The following is a 19,786-nucleotide window of genomic DNA, read 5'->3' as shown; positions in this document are numbered from 1 at the left end:
AATGCATAGGTAGAAAGTTCTAGAAGGCCAGAGGACAGAATGCCTGGAAGTGCCAGAGAAGTCAGGCCTAGACGTTCCGGTTTCTGAGTCAGCACTGCATGTAGCCGCTGAGACCCTGCAGAGAGAGTGTGTGGAGGGGGGAGAGCAGGAGCCACATGGGGACCCATCAACACTTTGGAGAAGGAGGAGAGGGACAAGGAGGGAATGATGCTAGGAGTCCAGCAAGGGCTGGTGGACAGAGGCCCATCCATCCCGAGGGGAGGTAGATGTGCCACAAAGGGCAGGGCGTGAAGCTGAGACACGGAGCGGAGCGCGGGCCGCTCAGGGAGGCGTAGCCGGGGAGAGCACAGTTATGGGAGACTTTTCCCTCTGCAGACATAAGTGAAATTAGTCTGTAAGTTTTGTTTATTTTTATTGTTTGTTTTAGTATATTGTCTGGATTTGACACCAGACTTATGATAGTTTCATAAATAAAATGTTGTGCTTTTCTTTTGTTATTATGCTCTGGAACAATTTTTGCATCCCAGGGACAATTTGGCTTAGACAATATGGAAGGACTCACCTGTTAAAGCCGCTGGGTCCAGTGTCACTTTTACAGATTGTATGTCATCAACTTTTTAAAAAGGTCTTCATTGGTTATTGATATTTTTAGGTTTTCCTTAAACCTGTTGTGATCATTTTTACGCTTCCAGAGTATTATCCATTTTCTTAAAATCTTGACTTTGTTAGCACAGAGTTTAGTACTTTAATTAAAACATGTGAGTGTGTGTATAAAATACAATTTAGATATTTGTTTCTCATTATTTTTCCCCTTTAGATACTTGGCAACTGCATATCTCATCTTGGCCTATACAGAAAAAAAACCACTCTGTGGTGTTATAAGTCTGACCATTTCCTAACTTATGTCAACGATTTATAGAGTCCTCGCTGTTCTAGGCTTTTCATACTTACGTCAGATAAACACTCGAAAACTTGTGTCCTCGTGGGCTTGTTTCCTGGGGAGCCCCGGCCTACTGATTCTGACTTGTGTTTCTATCATTACTGCCTTCTTGTCTTACTTGGCTCATTCCGTTGTTTTTCTGGCTTCTTTCGTTGATGCTTTATCTTCTTATTTATTAACAACGACATTTAAGGCCGTAATTATGCCTCTGATTATAATTTTGACACATTTGTTATGAAATGCTCCCATTCAAAATTTTTCAAATGAATTACTGTTTTTCTAGTTCTAATTTTATTCTTTAAAAGTGTATTTAAGGGGTGCCTGGGTGGCTCAGTCGGTTAAGCGTCCCACTTCAGCTCAGGTCGTGATCTTACCGCTTGTGAGTTCGAACCCTGCATCGGGCTCCCTGCTGTCAGCGCAGATCCTGCTTCGGATCCTCTGTTTCCCTCTCTCTCTGCCCCTTCCCTGCTCATGCTCTCTTTCTCTCTCTCTCTCTCTCTCTCTCAAAAATAAACAAACAAAAAATCAAAAAAGGTGTATTTAAGAAAAAAGTTGGATATTCATTAGTTGCATTGCTCTTTTCAGTTTTACGATCATACATAGCATGTCCCATGGGCTTTAAAAACAAGATTTTATAGATCTGATTATTTGTGTCTGTTCTATTTACCTATGTTCTCTACTCTGACAGTGCAGTCACTCATTCATCCCACAAATACTTAATGATTCTCTGCAATGTGCAGGGCAATATAACTGTGCCTTTTGTTCCTGTTTTTTATACACAGTGAATTCCAACTTATCAAAACACTTGGGGGCTCATATGACTCTTCATTTGTCTTATCTGGATCCAGAGTAAAAGGATAAAGCCTTTCCATCTGTTCTCTTGTGAACGCTCTTTCTAATATTTAAGGTTTCCTTCTTGTTGGCTGAACTCCCTTGGTGGGCAAGGGGGAGTCCAGGGCCCTGGGTCAAAGTTGGGTGTGAGAATGGGTCTGGACATCACTCTAAGAGCAGCTGGGAATCATGCAGAATGTAAGTCAGTATTCATGACGAGATGGACCGAGGATCATGGAGCCTCTCGGAAACAAGCATTTACTCAGAAGGCCCCAAATGGGGATGTGCGGTCTCTCAGGGGCTGAGGCAGAGGGTCTAACTTGGGACCCCCAGGGAAGAAAGCTGGTTTGGGAGGTAGGACCTGGGAAGACCCTGGAACCTGGGGACAAAAGCACCTGTGTAGACCCTCTGTGCGGTTCTTGAAACCACTTAGCTGGTTTTAGCCACTTCTAGTGAAAATAAATTTAAACTTACATCAAAGATGGAAAACTCCACACAGTCCTTCAGGGTTCATGTTCTAAACATTAATTTTTATTCTTCAGTTCTGTCCACATAGGTGGTGTTACAGGAGTTTGGGTGCACCCAGAAGAAACCCCAAAAGTTGTCATCCTGCAGACACCCCCGATTTTCTTGTGATTTGCCTCATTCTCTTAAAAGTCGGCTGTGTGAAAGTTTCCTGTCTGCTAAGCACTGCACGCTGCATGTAATCACGGTTCTCAGTTGTTGCTACATGGCTGTTCTGTGCTTTGTTCTGTGAGACTTCCCCAGTGCTGCCTTCCACTGAGGTCTCTAGCTCGCCCTGGGGTCTGCTCTACTTTGCAAAGGCCTTAGCAGAGGCAATTTGCAAATGACCAAATTAACCCTTCTTAAGTGATTGAAAACATAAGATGGGGAAAATCTAAACCAGCTTTAAGCAAAGTAATATAAATTGAAATGTGTATATTCCTCTTTTTTTTTTCTTATTCCTTTTTTTTTTTTTTTTAGTGAACACATAAAAATGTCTTAATTCATACCTATCTCAATGTCCAGCTCATGCATTGTGTCCTGTTCCTCGTGGGTGGGGCCCTTCTCTCACTCATCCTGTACCCATAGCACCTTGCTCAGTGTCTGGTTCCAATTAAGTGCTCAGTAATGGGTTGAGCAGAATGAATTAAATTAACCAGTAATACCACAAGTTCAGCAAGAAATAAAAATCTTACATAAGAAATTGGGGGTAAAAACTTCCCACTACAAATCACCCAAAAATACTAAGTAAGGTATAACAATGCTGCTTTAAAATGCACAGCTGAGATTTCAAGAAAGTAAAAAAAAAAAAAAAAATCTCAATAAAAGAGCCGAGAACAGGTGCCAGGCAACAGGGGCGGCTGGTTCCCAGGGCAACTGCTGGGTCATCATGAAGAGCTGGGATGAACGGCTTCCCAGTGCAGATGGTGGTGGGCGGCTGGAGTGGAGAGCTAGACCAAAAATCAGACCACGGAGGTGACAAAGAAAATTTTCTTACCCGCATTTGCTTTCCAGGAGGAAAATCTAAAAATCTGTCACCACAGGTGTGTCCCCCCGAAAGCTGGGTTTTCCCATTTGTGTCTTCTGCCTGGTACAGAAACCCTAAGCTGGGACATTCACGTAAAGTGTCCTGAACTGGACGCAGCGGGGGTGCCCGGCTCCGGTACACAGGTGCTTCTGGAAGGAAGCATCTTCACCCAGGCCTCAAGTGCCCACAGATCAAGTCCGAGGACAAGCTTGTCTCCCCAGTGCACAAACTACACAAAGAAGGAGCCACTGTGTGTGCAAGTCTGCAGGTACCAAAGTGAGGCTACATCCTCAAAGCTTCAGATAATGAAGTGAGCAGGCATGAGTGCATCTGAAATGTTTTTGAAAAAGTGGAAATTAAAAATATAAACCTGAAACAAGATGCTGTAGCCAGACCTTATCTGGGAAAAAATCGACCTAAAAATAAAAGTCAGGAAGATATATTACATAGGAGCTCAGAGGCAGGCTCTGCAGTGAGGAGTGTGGGCACCAGGGACGCAGCACCGGATGCGGTAGGGAGAGGGAACCACTCGGGAGGACAGCTGGTCAGTCTGACGGCAGGCCTGGCAGGAGAACATGCCATGGCTAACAGCCCGGGTGATGCACCAGTTCTCCAATGCGGAGAGCAGGATCACCCCAAATACAGAGAGAAGGCCACGGCCAGGCAATGGTGCCGATGCCAGAAAATGCCAGAGACCAAGAACAGACGGCCCCCTGCATGGACAAGAGCAGCAGGACAGACAGCAGGTGCCTTCCAAGGGCCTGGAGAAGATGACCGTCCACTCAGACCGTGCTGAAGCTGAACTTCCACCCAAAAATGAAAGGGAAGGAGACATCTCAGAAAAACAAACCAACAGGATCCACAACCAGCAAACCCTCATTAAAAATGCCCAAGGAATGTGCTTCAGGGGAGACTATGAAGCCAGAAAGAAGAACTGAGAATCAAGAAATAATGTCAGCATAAATAGATAGATGATAGATAGATATAGATAGATAGATAGATAGATAGATAAGGAAGCCTAGCAAAGACTTGACTATTTAAAGCAACAGTAGGGACGTCTGGGGGGCTCAGTTGGTTAAGCGTCTGACTTTGGCTCAGGTCATGATCTCACAGCTCGTGGGTTCGTGTCCTGCATTGGGCTCTGTGCTGACAGCTCAGAGCCTGGAACCTGTTTCAGATTCTGTGTCTCCTCTCTCTCTGCCCCTCCCCTGCTCACGCTCTGTCTCTCTCTCTGTCAAAAATAAAATTAAAAACATAAAAAAAAATTTTAAGCAATGGTAAAATTAGGCAGAAGGCACTAAAAAACAAGGTAAAGTAAATACCGGACAGCAAATAACACAGTTGACGGGGAGACAAAAGTTACATGCAGCACGTGCACAGAATAAAACTAAAACATCAGAGCAATAGCACGAGGTACAGATCACATGCACACACCCTGTGAGGGCATCACGGGGGTCAGCACCCCAGCATAAGCAAAGTGGTTACCTGGGGCATCCCCGGGGTCTGACTCAATTGTCGTCCTGGTTTTGGTGACTGTTGGTAGGTATATTATAGATGTATTATATGTATATAACATATAACGTATATTATAGATATGTAGATGTATTATATTAATATGTCTGTAACATATTACATGTTATGTATATATTAGATATTATATGATATGTATACATTATATTGTTTTCTATGCTTTTGGTAGGTTTAAAATATTGCATTTTCCGTTATTTAATGTGAACTCTGACCACAAAACAAAATCCCCAGTCCTATTTATAATCCCTCACTCAGTACAGAGAATAGAAAATGGACAAAGACTTAAAATTAGAGTTTTCAAACACACTTTCAGAATGCCAGCATGCCCTCGCCTCTCTTCTTGAGCTAAAAAGAATGCCAACAGTGTCATCACAGGTGCAGACTCCTTAAAGTTTAAAACGGGGATCTTGGTTTGCATCTTAAGGTTCAACAAGGAAAAATCCTCCTGATATCAGATAATACATTTGCTTCCAAGGTCGAACTTCAAGCTAACCTTGATTGCCTGAACTATTTGAGAGTCTAGACTAATTTATTTCATTTTCTCGTTAAATCTTAACTAGAAACTCATTTTTCCAAATATTATAGTTTACTTCTGAAATATGTCATTACTCAGTATTGAGACTCCAATAACAAGGGTAACAGAGGGAAAACCCTTGTTGAAGTCATCACCTTGATGTTAAGAACAACACAGGGGATGGGTGGTGGGTGCAGGCCAGCCTACAGGGGTCTGCTGGCCTGCGGTGGTGGCCGAGCCCCGTGAAGCTGCAGGAGCAAAGGCCTCATCGGGCCACCCCTGCTGCCCCAGCCTGCACCCGAGTTAGCTCAATGACCCCAGGGTGAGAGCTCTGCTCAGTGTGTCCCTGGTGGGCACAACCCCTCTCCACAGTTTAGAACTAAGCTGGTGTGAACCAGGCTATGGAGAAATCAGGGCCAGTGCAGAATGTCCCGTGGTCCCCACTCCCAGGGCCCAGGGCAGTGTAAACCCAGTTAGGTCAGAACACATTTGCAAAACCAGCCAGTTCCTGTGGTTGCTGGGGCTCTCTCACAGGAAGCACCCCTCCAAACCCCTCTGGTCTCAGCAGCAGAACAGTGATCAGACAGTGAAGCTGGGAACCCCTTCAGGTCAGTCTTCTCCTTGCTCCATACAAAGTCATCCACGATGAATTTTAAGGAAAAAGGTGGGCATTTAAAGAGGTGAATAAAATGTCTGGGTTCAGAATGGAGATGGGCTTGGGCACCCGAGTGGCTCAGTCGGGTAAGCATATGACTTCGGCTCAGGTCAGGATCTCATGGTTCGTGGATTCAAGCCCCGCGTCAGGCTCTGCTAACAGCTCGGAGCCTGGAACTTGCTTCAGATTCTGTCTCCCTCTCCCTCTGCCCCTCCTCCGCTCGGATTCTATCTCTGTCTCTCAAAAATGAATAAGCGTTAAGAAGAATGGAGGTGGGCTGTGAAGTGACACTGTCTCTCATGTGCCCGGCCATCAGCAGCCAAGAGCCCTGCATGAAAGGAAGCATGTGGCCGGCTGTGGGAACCTATGCCTTGTCCACTGCTGGCCACCAAAAGCTCACATGTGTGTTTTTCTTTCTTTGCAGATTGCGTTTTACGTTCTGGTGAAAGCCATTTACACGCTGGGCTACAGTGTCTCCCTGATTTCCCTGACAACCGGAAGCATAATTCTTTGCCTCTTCAGGTAAGTATCAGAAATGAGCAGTTCTGCAGTCTGAGACCAGAAATTGTCCATTTAAGCCGTCTAGGCCCATCAGAGGAGGACAGAAGGTCACTGCCTCCAAGCCCTCTCTCTGTGTGTTAAATCAATAAAACTCCCTCGGGGAATGCTTGTGTGAAATATGATGCTAATATTTACATTTTTATTTAACTATTCTGCATTTCTTATATAAAGAGATAATACTGCCTTTAGACAAGAATTCAGTTCAACTGCTGTTTACTGAATGTTAGCCATTGTGCAAATCTTTTGAAAATACAGAAGCAATGTGATCTCGCCCTTGCTACTCAGAAAGCAGCTACGTTTGGGGCATCAGTGCTTTATTAAGAGACACTACACTGTGGTCAAGAATATGAAAGCAAGGGTCAGACTGCCTGGGTTCAAATCCTGGGTCAGTCTCTTAGTAGCTGTGTGACCTTGGACAAATTACTTAACCTGTCTATGACCTGTAAAGTGTGGGTGCTAGTGAAGCTCTGTGGCATGCAGTCAGCACTCTAAATTTTGCGTTATTCCCCTGCTGGTTAGAGGGGAGGTTAGAGTTCCCCCCGACCTGAACCGCTGGTAGGTCTTTTCAGTAACTAACAACATACACTGTATACAGCTGGTTGGTCAGAGTTAGAGGCTTTGGTTTCAGAACAGAAGCTTCTGGCTTGAAAAGCTTGAGTATCACTAGCACTAAATAAACTGGATGATATCCCACTTATTTTAACAAGGATTTAATCTTATTTATCTTCACACAGATTAGTTCAAACGTTGGCCAGTATTCAGATAAAATCAAAGATAAAACAAATGGAATATTTTAGAAACTAACAGACAGCCCATTAGGAGATCCATACTTGGAAGTAAACAAGTGAAAACTGATGAAGAACGCAGCTGAGAATCCCTTCAAATGTAATAAAGTTGTTTATTTTTTTCAGGGATCTCAAACATATCTAGAGGGTAGTAATTCTCAGAAAGAGTACGTCAGTACCTTTAATCCAGAACCGTGTGGGGTAGTCACCATCATATTCTAGTTCTGAAAAGAAAAGGAACAACTCTGGTGCAACATTGATATCTGTTCTATCTTTCGTATTTTATTATGTATTTTTAAATCTTCAAATGGTTAAAGATTAAAGAAAAAGAAAGGAAAAATGTAGGGAGGTAAGCTGGTGACTCGATAAGAGTAACTTGAACTAGAAGAATTTCAGCTTATGTTTAAAGAGTTCCCATCTTGAACAATCCGTATCCGTGGCATTGGCGATTTCTCTCAGGTTTGTGATACATGACATACTGAATTAGCCAGCCTAATGGCATTTTGGAAGTTTTGCAAATGTGGATGTGGGTCCTTAAGAGAATCTCAGATGGCATCATGAGTATCAAACAGTCTTTTATACATGGACCTCGTTAGTCACCCACTGGTGACACTTGGTTAGGAAAGGACATGTCTGCTTCGGTGTCATTCTGCTGCTGGTTCGGAGTGTCACGGCCGCCAGGAAAAGTGTCCAGAGCTGATGTGCAAGCCCTCAGGTCCGCCTCCACCTTGGGCCACAGAGGCGCTTACGCTGCTGCCTCCATCTGTCAGCTGCGCTTATGTGTCCCATGCCACAAGTGTCGATTTCAAACTCCTGACTGTAAAACTAACTCCATTTCCAACCCAGTAATGCCACTCAGGAAACAGAATTACTTACAGTCGTGGAACACTTGCTGTTCATAGTGGCCTCATAGCTAAGAAAGCATGAAGTAACCATGTTCTTCTTTTACAAACACAGAAACGGCATGACGTATCTCCTACGCCAAGTCCAAAGTGCAGCATAGACTTGAATAACAAACACACGACCTAGTTTTGCGTGGGATTCGCTGGGTGGTCGTCGCAGCCGCCATCTTTGAGTACGTGTGAGGTCCAGGCACTTGACAAAGCAGCTCCAATCCCACGAGCCCGGGAGTAACCGCGCCGGTTGCTAACACAGACCACACCACACACTCTACGGGTGTTTATTAACTCAGTCCTTACGTTAGCTCAGGCAGGGAAGTGCTGCTGTCCCCGTCCTACCCACGAGAGGAGGGCAGCCCGCAGAGGTGCCGAGCACCCAGCTTGCAGAACTGGACAGATGCGCCACCGCCCGCCCCTCCCTCCACCCTCGGGAGTTGTTGGGGTTCCGTTCTAGCCGCCGAGCCTGAGCGGGCTCCAGCGCGGCTTCTCTGGAGGCCACGGTCTCCGCTCCACCCTTCATCCAGTGCAGATCCCTACTCGGAAGTGAAATGTTACACTGAGCGCTGAGGGATAAAGGACTCAGCTAAGAAACTCAGCAAATGTGATTTATTTGGATTTAGTGTGTGTTCATCTCTGAGTGACAGCGATAAACCCCCCACTGCACTCAGGGGAATGTCATGGGTGAGAGAGAGTGAGAAGGAGAAAAAAAGAAGAGGAGAGGAGAGGGGAAGGGAAGGGGAGGGAAGGAGAGAAGGGGAGGGGAGGGGAAGGGAAGGGGAGGGGAGGGGAAGGGAAGGGGAGGGGAGGGGAGGGGGAGGGAAGGGAAGGGAAGGGAAGGGAGAATGGTGGTTTGAGAGATGAGTGAATGCAGCCAGCCTGAGGGGCAGTGGGCACAGGACAGCGTGGGGCAAAGAGGCCGCTTTCCAGGAGAGCTGTTCCCGCGAGGAACAGACTTTCACACGCATTGCCTATTTCCTTCAATTTGTTGGATATTTTTATTAATTTTCCCCTTTAAGGTTGTTATACATTCTGTTCTTCTTCTAGGCATCACCCCAAAATTGCAACACGCATCCTTGTCTCCTAGGAGTTAACCTCCAATTGCTATTTTTACCACTTCCCCATCAATTCGAGACTTTACAACATTTTAATTCCACTTACCCCCACCCATGCCTTTTGTGTTTTGTGCTGTATTTAATCCGACGTCTATTTTAAGGCCATAGGTCATTATAGTTGCCGTCATTTAGAGTCAGTATCTATTTAGAGACGTCTTCATCTTCCCCGAGTTCCTTCCTGTATTTCGTGTCTCCACCTGGGGTCCTTCCCCTTCTGCCTGACGACCCCCTTCGGTATCTGTCAGCACAGGCCTGCCAGCAATGACTCCTCCTGGTTTTTGATTGCCTGAGATCACCTTAATTTTGCCTTCATTTGAGAATATTTTCAAGAGTGTTGAATTCCTTATCGGCAGCTATTTTCTGTCATCACATTAAACATGAGCCTCGTTTTTCTTTTTAAAGTCAGCTGCCAGTCTCACTGCTGCTGCACTGAAGGGATGCGTCGTTTTCCCCAGACGCCTCGAGGGTTTTGTTTGGTCTCGGGTTTTCAGCAGCTGCACCATCATGGGACTTAATGCGGTTTCCTTGGTATTTCTCCTTCTCGGGGTTAATAACATTCCTTTAATCTGTTACTGGGTTTTACTAGTTTCCCAAAATTCTTACCTAGTATTCTTTAAATATTGCTTCTTCCTTTTTTGTCTCCTGTTTCTTCCCAAACCGTACTGTCATGGGTTCAGGGTTTTCACCATTTTCCCTTATATTTCCACAGAAAAAGCACTTTTTCTGTGATTTCCCTCATTTTGTCTCTGCTTTAATCTATGCTTACTCCACTGATATGTTTTCTAATTCAGAGTATTCTCATGTACTACGTCTGATCTAACATCAGACTCAGCTATTTGTTCATTTCAGGGTTCTTTCTGAGTTTTCAGTGTTCCGTTTGATTGTTATAATCAATTCCGTTCTTTAATACAATTCTCTACCTCTTCATCAGTTTTCTTGACTATGTAAATCTGAGCAAGGCAGTGCATGTCGTAAAATGCCAGTATCTGAATCTCCTTCTATTCCCTGGGGTTTTTGTTGCATTTGATCATTAGCTCCTGTTCCCGGCACGCCTTGTAATTCATTTTTGAAATTACAAATAATTAAATTGTAGAGGCTTTGGGTGATATCTTGCTACAGAGAGGATTTAATTTTTCTAGCAAGATGGGCAGATCACCCTGAGCCACTCGGGGGTTGAGCTGATTTGAGACCATGTCTCAAGCTTTGGGAAGTCTGTTGTTTCTGGTTTGTCATAGTTCCTAGACCATAGCTCTTCCCGGGTTTCTAATTAAAGCCCAGGAGCGCCTCTGTTCCTGCAGACCCTGAATCCCAGTAGCCGTTGCTCAGTGCGTGAGATCGCTAACATTTCTTCCCAGCCTTACTTCCTTAGCCACTGCTTTGGCCTCATCCCTCGGCCTCTCACCCAGCACGGCACACCTTGTGTGGGTAGCTGCCTCACATGAGGAGACCCGAGGCGGAGGGAGGACGTAGGGTGCATCTCGGTGTCTCCCTTCTCGCCTGGGTCTTGGTCCTCTAGGTCCTGGCCACTCTGACCACAATCCTGAGTCCTCAGGTGGCTTTCTGAAATCACACTGACCCCTTGGGGGGAGGTGGTCAGATAAGCTGCTTCTTTCCAGCCTCTCATGCAAGACTTCTGCGGTGTGTTTTCTAATGTCCTTCAAAAATGGCACCTTTACTTAACCCTAAAGACCTAGTAGTGATGTGGGAGTGCGCTTGTGTGAAGCTTGCTTCCTGAGGGCTCTGAATTAAAAGTCCACGTCAAATCAAATGCCCAAATAAGTGTTCTCCAGAGCAGAATTTAAGTGGTACAAGGGAATTAGAAACAAAATGTTCCAAGCACTTTTTAGAGAAGCAAGGTATCATTAAAGTTGAGTTCCAAGGCAGATCACGGCTATGGGCCTCCCAGGAAATTGGCTGTGAGGAGGTGGGGTCTTGGCGGCTGGAAGTGGGCACACGCCATTGCAGGCTCCGGACTCAGCACCGTTTGCTTTACAGTGTTATCGTGAAATCCTATTTCACAACCCCAGCCTGAGGAGCTCATCAGAAATAAAGGAAAAGCTTGATGTAGAAAATAGTTACCATAATGCAAAACTGAAAACATCCCAAATATACAGTAAGGAACAGTAACTTCCATACAAAAAGAAGAAAACCTTAAGATTAAAGCCACATAGGTAATTGTTAATGTGTTCACAACATCTGAGTTGATTATCTAACCCTCCCCCCACCCCATCCCTGCCTCCCACCCCTCATCCCTGCCTCCCCGACCCCTCATCCCTGCCTCCCCCACCCCTCATCCCTGCCTCCCCCACCCCTCATCCCTGCCTCTCCCACCCCTCATCCCTGCCTCTCCCACCCCTCATCCCTGCCTCCCCCACCCCTCATCCCTGCCTCTCCCACCCCTCATCCCTGCCTCCCCGACCCCTCATCCCTGCCTCTCCCACCCCTCATCCCTGCCTCCCCGACCCCTCATCCCTGCCTCCCCCACCCCTCATCCCTGCCTCCCCCACCCCTCATCCCTGCCTCCCCCACCCCTCATCCCTGCCTCCCCCACCACAGGAAGCTGCATTGTACCCGGAACTACATCCACCTGAACCTGTTCCTCTCCTTCATCCTAAGAGCCGTCTCAGTGTTGGTCAAGGACGATATTCTGTACTCCAGCTCAGGCACGCTGCACTGCCCTGACCAGCCATCCTCCTGGGTAAGGCTGTCCCTGTGAGCAGGATCCTGTCACTGAGGGGAGGGTGGCCTTTGTGAACGGCCCCAGAGCCCTTTGCCTCCTTACTGCCCCACCCCTTTGTCTCTGTCCTCAGCTCGCACTGTGATGAAGTCCCATAGCCAGCACACAGGGGTCTCTGAGGCACTGGTGAAGGCAAGGGGCCAGGCCCGAGAAGCGCAGGGGCCTGGCCAAGAGGCTGGGGCTCAGGGCAGGTCCAGGTGGGCAGTGGAGACAAAGGCACACTCATCTTTGTCTCACCTGCAATGACAAAGGCACCTGCAATGTCCCAGGCACCTCCAAGGGCTGGAGGTCACGGACCTTGAGCACTGAAGCCCAGGCAGAGGCAGAACAACACAAGGGCACTGCCTCCAGTGATCAGCAGCCGCTCTGGGCTAGAAAACCTGATGCAGATGCACAACGCCATTATTTTCACCCCAGATCTCCCAGATTATGAGCATAGATGCTTCCATGGGTTGCTGGGAGGAAGTCGCCTGTGTGGTGAATGAACTCCTTCCTGCAGCACTTGCTGGGAGCCCAGTGCGCATCTGTGAGTATGCCTGGGCCCAGCTCTTTGATACAAGGGAGGCCGTGCCAGTGATTTCTAGAGATGCACACCACTGGTGCCGCTCTTCGCCCCTGGCTGTGTTCGTGGTGGGTGTTGGCGGGCCTTTAGTGCTTGGTGCATTTACTGTGCCCTCCGATACGCAAGTCCCTCCACTAAGTTTCCTCTGCGGCCGCACAATGCAGTGTCCTCAGGGCCTTGGGCTCCGGTGCCTCAGTCTGGATTTGACCGCAGGCTCTGAGGCTGGCCCCTGTCTTCCTAAGGAGCCAGCATGCCGGACTCATCTGCGTGGCACTGTGGCTCTGGACTGAACAGACTGGAATTAGTTGTAAGACAGTGAAGCCTTTTGTAACATCACAGAACATCAGCTGTTTCCGAGGCTGCGGGTGAAAGTATTTCTGGGGATAATCAGCTCATAACACACTTGGACTGAGTTAATAAAAGGAGTTTGCTGTAATAATAAAATTAACACAAGATCCTTCACCTAGCAAACTCCCACCCCTGAGGGGACATCAGGGCCCCTGGGGCTCACGCCCCACCATGGAATCTCCCACGTAGGTGACAAGGGGTGAGCCCCAAAGCCAGTCCGGGCTCTCCTCTTGCTGAGAAACCTCCACTCTCTTCTCTGGGGGGGCCTCAAAGCTCTGCTGGAAGAAGCCCTCCTTCCTCTGCTTCTTATTAAAGGACTGGGCCCTGGCGGGGCATCCAGCCCGGGGCCGTGCTCCCAGACACATAGACAAGACCTGGTGGGCTCCTGAGGGGCAGGGGAGTGACGGGGACCGGAGGGAGTGAGTGCCCTGCCATCGCCCGCCGCACCCCGCCTGCCCCTACACTGGGAATCACAGACCCCTCCGCCGTTCCCAACACTGGGGGCCTCGCCCAGCCGTTTCTCGAGAGTCTTAGAGGGCAGGGCTCTTTGCACGGACACTGAGGGTGAGTGCCCAGCGACCTTCCAGAGAGCAATTTGTGAATGAGGACACAGGCTGAGGGAAGCCCAGCAGCTGGGTGGACTCGATGGGGCTGCAGGCAGGGCTCAAGCCACAGGTGCACAGCACGCTCTGGCATTAAAGATCCCCCGAGGATCCAGGTGTGAGGCCTGAAGTGTGAGAAGGAGGGAGCGGGGACGGGGTGCCCCTGCCCAGTCCCCAGCTGCACCCCTCCAGCACGGTGCCACTGAGCTGTGTGCCAACAGAGGAAAGAAGGCAGGAGAGAAGGAGGACCGCGTCTTCCTTCCTATTGTGCCCAGAGAATTGGAGGTTTTGCGTGAGTCAGAGATGCAGTCAGCCCGCAGCATGAGGCACAGAAAAAACATCTTTTCTTACAGTTGCATTTGTGTGGACATTTTTGTTCTCAGCTGGGTTTGATCAAATCAACGTTATGCTCCCAGGACGAACACAGGGCACATCTCCTCCACATAGGTCCAGGAGTCTGTTTCTCAAGACATTGGCAGGACCGGGAACCCGACAGAGTCTGTTTCCTTCCAAGAGAAGGCTTCTCTCTCCACCGGCCCCTCTCTCTACACACCCTGGACGTAACAGTGACCCCTGGGCTCAGTGTGTCTCCTCCTGGCTGCCGAGGGGGCTGGCACAGGCAGTCTATTCGCACTGAGACCAGAACAGATGGCATGTGTAGTTGACAAGGATTCTCAAAAACCCACCCTCGGGCTTTCCAAGGTGCTCCCTGAGAGCCTGAGTGCAGCCTGCCCCAGGGAGGGCTTGGGTCGGGACGTACGTGGCAACTATGAGCTCTGCAATGAAGCCATAACATCTGAACAGGGATGCACCCAGCCCAGAGCTAAGTTCTGACCTGGCCACTGCCTGCTGCCCCAGGGGGGGCTGAGGCTAGGATGGGAGGCACAGACTCAGGCTGGAGGCTGAGCGTCTGCACATCATGGAGGCTCCTGGGCCCCCCGAGTGGCTGTGCCAGTCCACGGCCCAGGTCAGAATGGCAGGGGTCAGGAGAAAGGGAGTGAGTGAGAGTATGCACACGCGCATGCATGCAAACGTATACATGCATGCTCACAGAGGTACACACCTGCATGAACACAGGTACTGGTGCGCAGACACACGTGCACACGCACAGTCACAAGCATGGGTGCACCCACAGGGGGACTCACACACACAGGAACACACATGTACCTTCAGACTTTATTCCGTCCGTGTTCGGATCTATGCTTGAAAGGACTGCTGGTCTGGGCTTTGCGTGGTGCGGTGGGAGCCCCACATCCTCTAGTGTGGCACTGCTGTGACACCGGACATGTGTGAAGCTGCACAAGGGGGCATCACCACAGGCACACAGCTCTGTCGCTTGCCGTGCCAGGCCCACATATGCACCAAGGGCCACGTTCACCCCGTAGCCCTCTGCTTCATGGTGTTTTCACACATTTAAATAGCCTCTTTTTTTGTTGTTTTTAACCGACTACAGATGCCATAAGTCTCCCAGGGACTAGGGACACACCTTACATTTCTGCACGGTGAGGTGTGTTACTCACTCTTACCTTTGACAACCTGGAGGTGGGTTCAGCTTTTCCTGTTCTCTCCAGGGAGTCAGGCCTCGAGGCCAAGTGTCTTGTGTTCTATCATAAAGCCAAACAGGGGGCAGTGCCCCACCTCCAGTTCCCTACCACCGCCCAGCTCCGCACACACGGCCTCCTTCTCTGCACGGCTTTGCCTGGCGATTGTCTGGCCTCTGGAAAGGCAGAGTCTAGTCTAGAGACAGTGAACAACCAGGTGGGTGCCTGGACGCTGACCCTCAGCAGGAGCCCCCGGCTTGCTCCCCTTGACTCCAGCCATGCACACTTGTGGGAGGCTCCGGGACCAGGGGACGGGCCTTGGCCCATGCACCTGTGTGTGTGTGTGTGAGTGTGTGTGTGTGTGTGCCGTCCGGGCTGCAGCGGGTCCCGGAGGCGCTCCTGCCACGCTGTCTGCCCTGAGGGATGCAGTTTGAAACCACCACTCAGGAAGGGGAGGTCAGCAGAGAGCTTGTCACTGCAGACCTCCTGTCCATACACTGTGCTGATGGTCAAGAAACAAATGAGAAGAAAGGCAGAGACGGCGTTTTCGCTGTTTTACCAAGACAATGGAGTCAAGTTAAACAGGCTTTTCCTGCGTCTCTCTTCCTCAAGCGGCAGGACACCATGGCAACCCTCCAAGTCCCCTGGTGTGTCACATCGAATGGTGGCACAATAGTGTAGCATGTGGACGTGACCTTATTTCATCGTCCCACCAGTTACAAGCACCACAAACGTCAGTGCACACGTGTCTTCATGCACCATGTTCTTCCCTCAGAAGGAAGTCACGAGGGACCGCGGACCAGAGGGCACGTGTATTTAAAAACTGTAACAAACATTGCCGCTTGGCTTTCCCAGAGGTCAATGACGTGCAGCTTTTCAGAGCTTTGCCGTCTGGTGGGCGCGGAACACGCACTTCTGTGGCACGAAGTCACAAGTTCACTTCGGTTATTTTCCCTGCTCCCGTACTTGCGTCCCCACATGCGCCTCTCCGCTCACAGCACCCGGGTCATGACATTCTGCGGGTGGTTTCCACGTGCCAGCCCTGCTCCCGGCCCTGTGGGCATCTGGCCCTCAGCCTCAACTAGCCGCAACTACTCTCCGTGCAGCACCTTACAAAGATAAGCTGAGCCTTGCCCTACTTAGGAAAGAGAGACCGGAACAGGGTCAGGGTGGGAATACTGGAGAGAGTGCAGGGGCACCTTCAGTGGGCCACCTGGTTAACGCTCCCATCAGCCCCGGGCACCTGCTGGGAAGGGCTACCGTGAGTTTCCTGTAAGCACATCAACCCCCAAATACACAGGTCAGCATGTCAGTATATCCACATACGCACACGTGTATCTACCTCACATGTGTGTGTCCACCTGCATATATGTATACAGAACATCCGCGTGTCTCGGTATATCCACATGTATGTGAGCATATCCACATCTATAGAGGTATGCTCACGCATATATCAAATATACCCACACATACATATAAGCACGTGTAAGTATGCGTGCATCTCCATCACACCTGGACACATATGTATTCGGGAGGGGAGGCAGCAGAGATATAGAAGAATAGAAATGAAGTCCTGATCATTTTAGTACACTTGAACAAACTTACTGACTAAAAGCCTCAATTTCATATTTGCTCAAGAGGCTAAAACACCCGTACGTTCATGTGAAGGTCTGAGAGGTTAAAATACATTTATTTTATATGCTGTGTGGTTGTTCCCAGTGAAAACTCTTTCAAAATGCCTGGGGACATGAGGGCTTGCTGGATTCCCTTGTTTTGCCCTTTACTTTTCTGTCTCCTCTCAAGTGGGTGGTGAGGCCGAGCGGGGCAGGTAGGTGAGCAGTGGGTGGGGGGGCAGGGGGCACAGGCAGGTGTGCTCACCACCACAGTCCCACAGCTCGCTGCCTTCAGAGGCGTCTGTGGACATCTGCCTCCTGCCCGTGTTTCTCTTCCAGTAAGTTCTGGGTCCCAGGGTTGTGGATGCCAGGGGCCTCACTCTAACACTGCTGTGCTGGTGTCCTCAGCTCGTCACACAAACGTGTGCCTGCTTGTGCCCTGGAGCACCTCTGCCCACCGTGAGCTGTCTTATCATGGCCTGAACATGTTCTCTTGCTCTGTCCGTGACTTTCCAGGTCGGCTGCAAGCTGAGCCTGGTGCTTTTCCAGTACTGCATCATGGCGAACTTCTACTGGCTGCTGGTGGAGGGGCTGTACCTGCACACCCTCCTGGTGGCCATATTTTCCCCCGGCCGACGCTTCGTGGCCTATCTCCTAATCGGATGGGGTAAGGACTGTCCTCCCCGTGTGTGCCCGACACCCTGTCTCCCACCCTGCAACACTCCAGGCCTCTGCTCCTGCCCCTCTCATCTATAAACGCAGACCTCTCAGTTCAGAAAACCCTTTCCTGCCCCTGTACGATGCACTTCAGGTCCTATCAGGAGGGGCTTTTCTCGGGTGACTAGGTTCCTGGAGACAACACCTGCATATTTCTGGGAATCAGGAACCTGGTTTAAAGCTATTCTAAGCTCCCACTCCTGGGGCTCCCCCAGTGGTGGGAAAGTCAGAAAGAAGGGCCTTGGAGGAGAAAGCCCTCTACCAGGAGGTCCCAATGACATGCCAGGTAGCAGGAGCCTCCACTAGTCAGGACTGGAAGGGCTGTGAAGTCACGAGACACCCACGTTCACAACGAGGGTCACCTCTTGCGATCGTTGCCACACTCCAGCCCACAGTAACCACACTCACGACGCACCATGACGCATCCCACCCAGAGAAGCTCCAGCTTTCAAACACATGTGTATCATCACTGCTTTGTATGGCATGAGCATAAACTTCAGTGTGCTTCTGAAGCGTTTCCGCTTGATCTTTCTGTCAGAAAGCCCTTGTCTTGCCGACTCTGGTGAAGGAGGGCGCACAGCTGCTAACTAGCGCGGGGTTGGGGGGAATCCGGTGTCTTTCTGCAGGCATCCCCACCATCTGCACAGGTGCATGGACCGCGGCCAGGCTCTCCTTAGAAGACACAGGGTGAGTGCTGTGTTCATACCTCTGCCCTTAAAATGAGATTGAGCTATGCTGGCTACTTGCTGGCATCGTTACGTCTTTGGAAACTAGAAAGAAGCTTATTATCTGCTTGGAAGGCAGGTTTGCATTTGCAGTGGCAGCCACGCAGAGAGTAACGCGGCCATCATTTGAACATCCCCCGTGGGGAAGACCTTGACCTTCGCAAGGGAGGAATTGTTTGGGGCGGGAGCGTTTGGAGAAGATGCGTGTGAGGGATGGGAACTGAACCAGGTCCTGCGCGAAGCTGGGGTTGGGATAACGCAGGCAGAGAGGGGAGGAGCATCAGGTAGGAGAAGCAGTGTTCACAAAAGGGAACCAAGCAAAACGCAGGCGCTGTTTGCCCGGAGCCAAGTATGGAGAGGTGACCACTTGAAGACCAGGTTGAAATGGCCAGCGGGAGTGCAACTCTCTGAGATAGTTGTTCTCTAAAATGCAGCCTGAGCAGGGCCCAGAGCTCCTCTGTTTCACATACACAGTGAGCTGGAGCATGGCCCCACACTCAGGTGCCACCGGTTCCCCCCATGAATGTTGTGCCTCATAAAGGGCTCTCAGGGTTTACCACTTATCTACTCCTGGTAACAAACCGCCCTGAAACTCAGTGGCTTACATAATCACGGTTTACATGGTGTGTTTCTGTGCACATGGCATTCTTCTGGCCTCCGCCCGGCTTGCTCACACACCACGGGCACCTGCCGGGTTGGCCGAGAGCTGGCGAGTCTGAGGCAGCACCAGCCGGAAGGCTCCTTTCTGTCCTGCAGGTTCCAAGGGCTCCACATCCTACTGCCAAAACCAGCTAAGATTCAGAGGCATGGATTGGTCTCTGCCCTTGCTGGGAGGGGCTGCAGAGCCCCACTGTGGGGGTGTGGGTGACAGATGGACTAATGGAGACACTTGCAAGCACCCCATCCTAGTTCCTACCGGGGACCACCCTTACGCTGAAGACCGAGAATGGAGACACCCTGCTAGACAGACACTCCTAGCTGTGCCTGCCTCAGTTGTTCCAGAGGCATTTTGACCCTTCATTCAAGATACAAATACAGGGGCGCCTGGGGGGCTTGAGTTGAGCATCTGACTTCGGCTCAGGTCATGATCTCGCATTTGGGGAGCTCGAGCCCCACGTTGGGCTCTGTGCCAACAGCTCAGAGCCTGGAACCCGTTTCAGATTCTGTGTCTCCCTCTCTCTGTCACCCCTCCAATCATTATTTCTCTCTCTCTCTCTCTCAAAAATAAACAAACTTAAGAAAGATACAAATACAAAACATTTGGGAGGTGAGAGGAAATTAATTTTCGGGAGAGAAACTTCCCTTTTCTGATGTTGGCTGGCGTGAACACGAGCTACGCGTCAGGGGCGAGGCCACAGGCAGTGCACCGACCCTTGTGTGCTTGGTTTGTGGATGAGTCAGAGGTAACATGATTTTCCTTCTCTCTTTTCAATAGTTGCTGGGATACCAATGAACACAGTGTTCCCTGGTGGGTTATACGAACACCAATTTTAATATCTATTATAGTAAGTAATTCCAGTATCGAAACATGAGTTATCCCTTGGGTTGCACATTTGGGCAGAGAAGGAGCCCCTTTCCCTATA

At 49.6% G+C, this 19,786-nt stretch overlaps 1 protein-coding gene across 1 annotated transcript in view; it reads left to right on the top strand.

The window, feature by feature from the left end:
* VIPR2 (vasoactive intestinal peptide receptor 2) overlaps positions 1 to 19,786 on the top strand; it is a 70,455-nt gene that overhangs the window by 44,372 nt on the left and 6,297 nt on the right. The window contains exons 5-9 of the mRNA XM_030308925.1: positions 6,426 to 6,523; positions 11,915 to 12,056; positions 17,278 to 17,428; positions 18,105 to 18,165; positions 19,639 to 19,708. Of these exons, the coding sequence (XP_030164785.1) occupies positions 6,426 to 6,523; positions 11,915 to 12,056; positions 17,278 to 17,428; positions 18,105 to 18,165; positions 19,639 to 19,708 (522 nt within the window). The remainder of the gene's footprint in view (positions 1 to 6,425; positions 6,524 to 11,914; positions 12,057 to 17,277; positions 17,429 to 18,104; positions 18,166 to 19,638; positions 19,709 to 19,786) is intronic.

Source organism: Lynx canadensis, chromosome A2 (genome assembly GCF_007474595.2).
Source record: "Lynx canadensis isolate LIC74 chromosome A2, mLynCan4.pri.v2, whole genome shotgun sequence".
In the NCBI taxonomy this organism is placed as follows: Eukaryota; Metazoa; Chordata; class Mammalia; order Carnivora; family Felidae; genus Lynx; species Lynx canadensis.
Note: the sequence above shows the minus strand (reverse complement) of the source record. Positions and strands in the feature narration are given on the sequence as shown.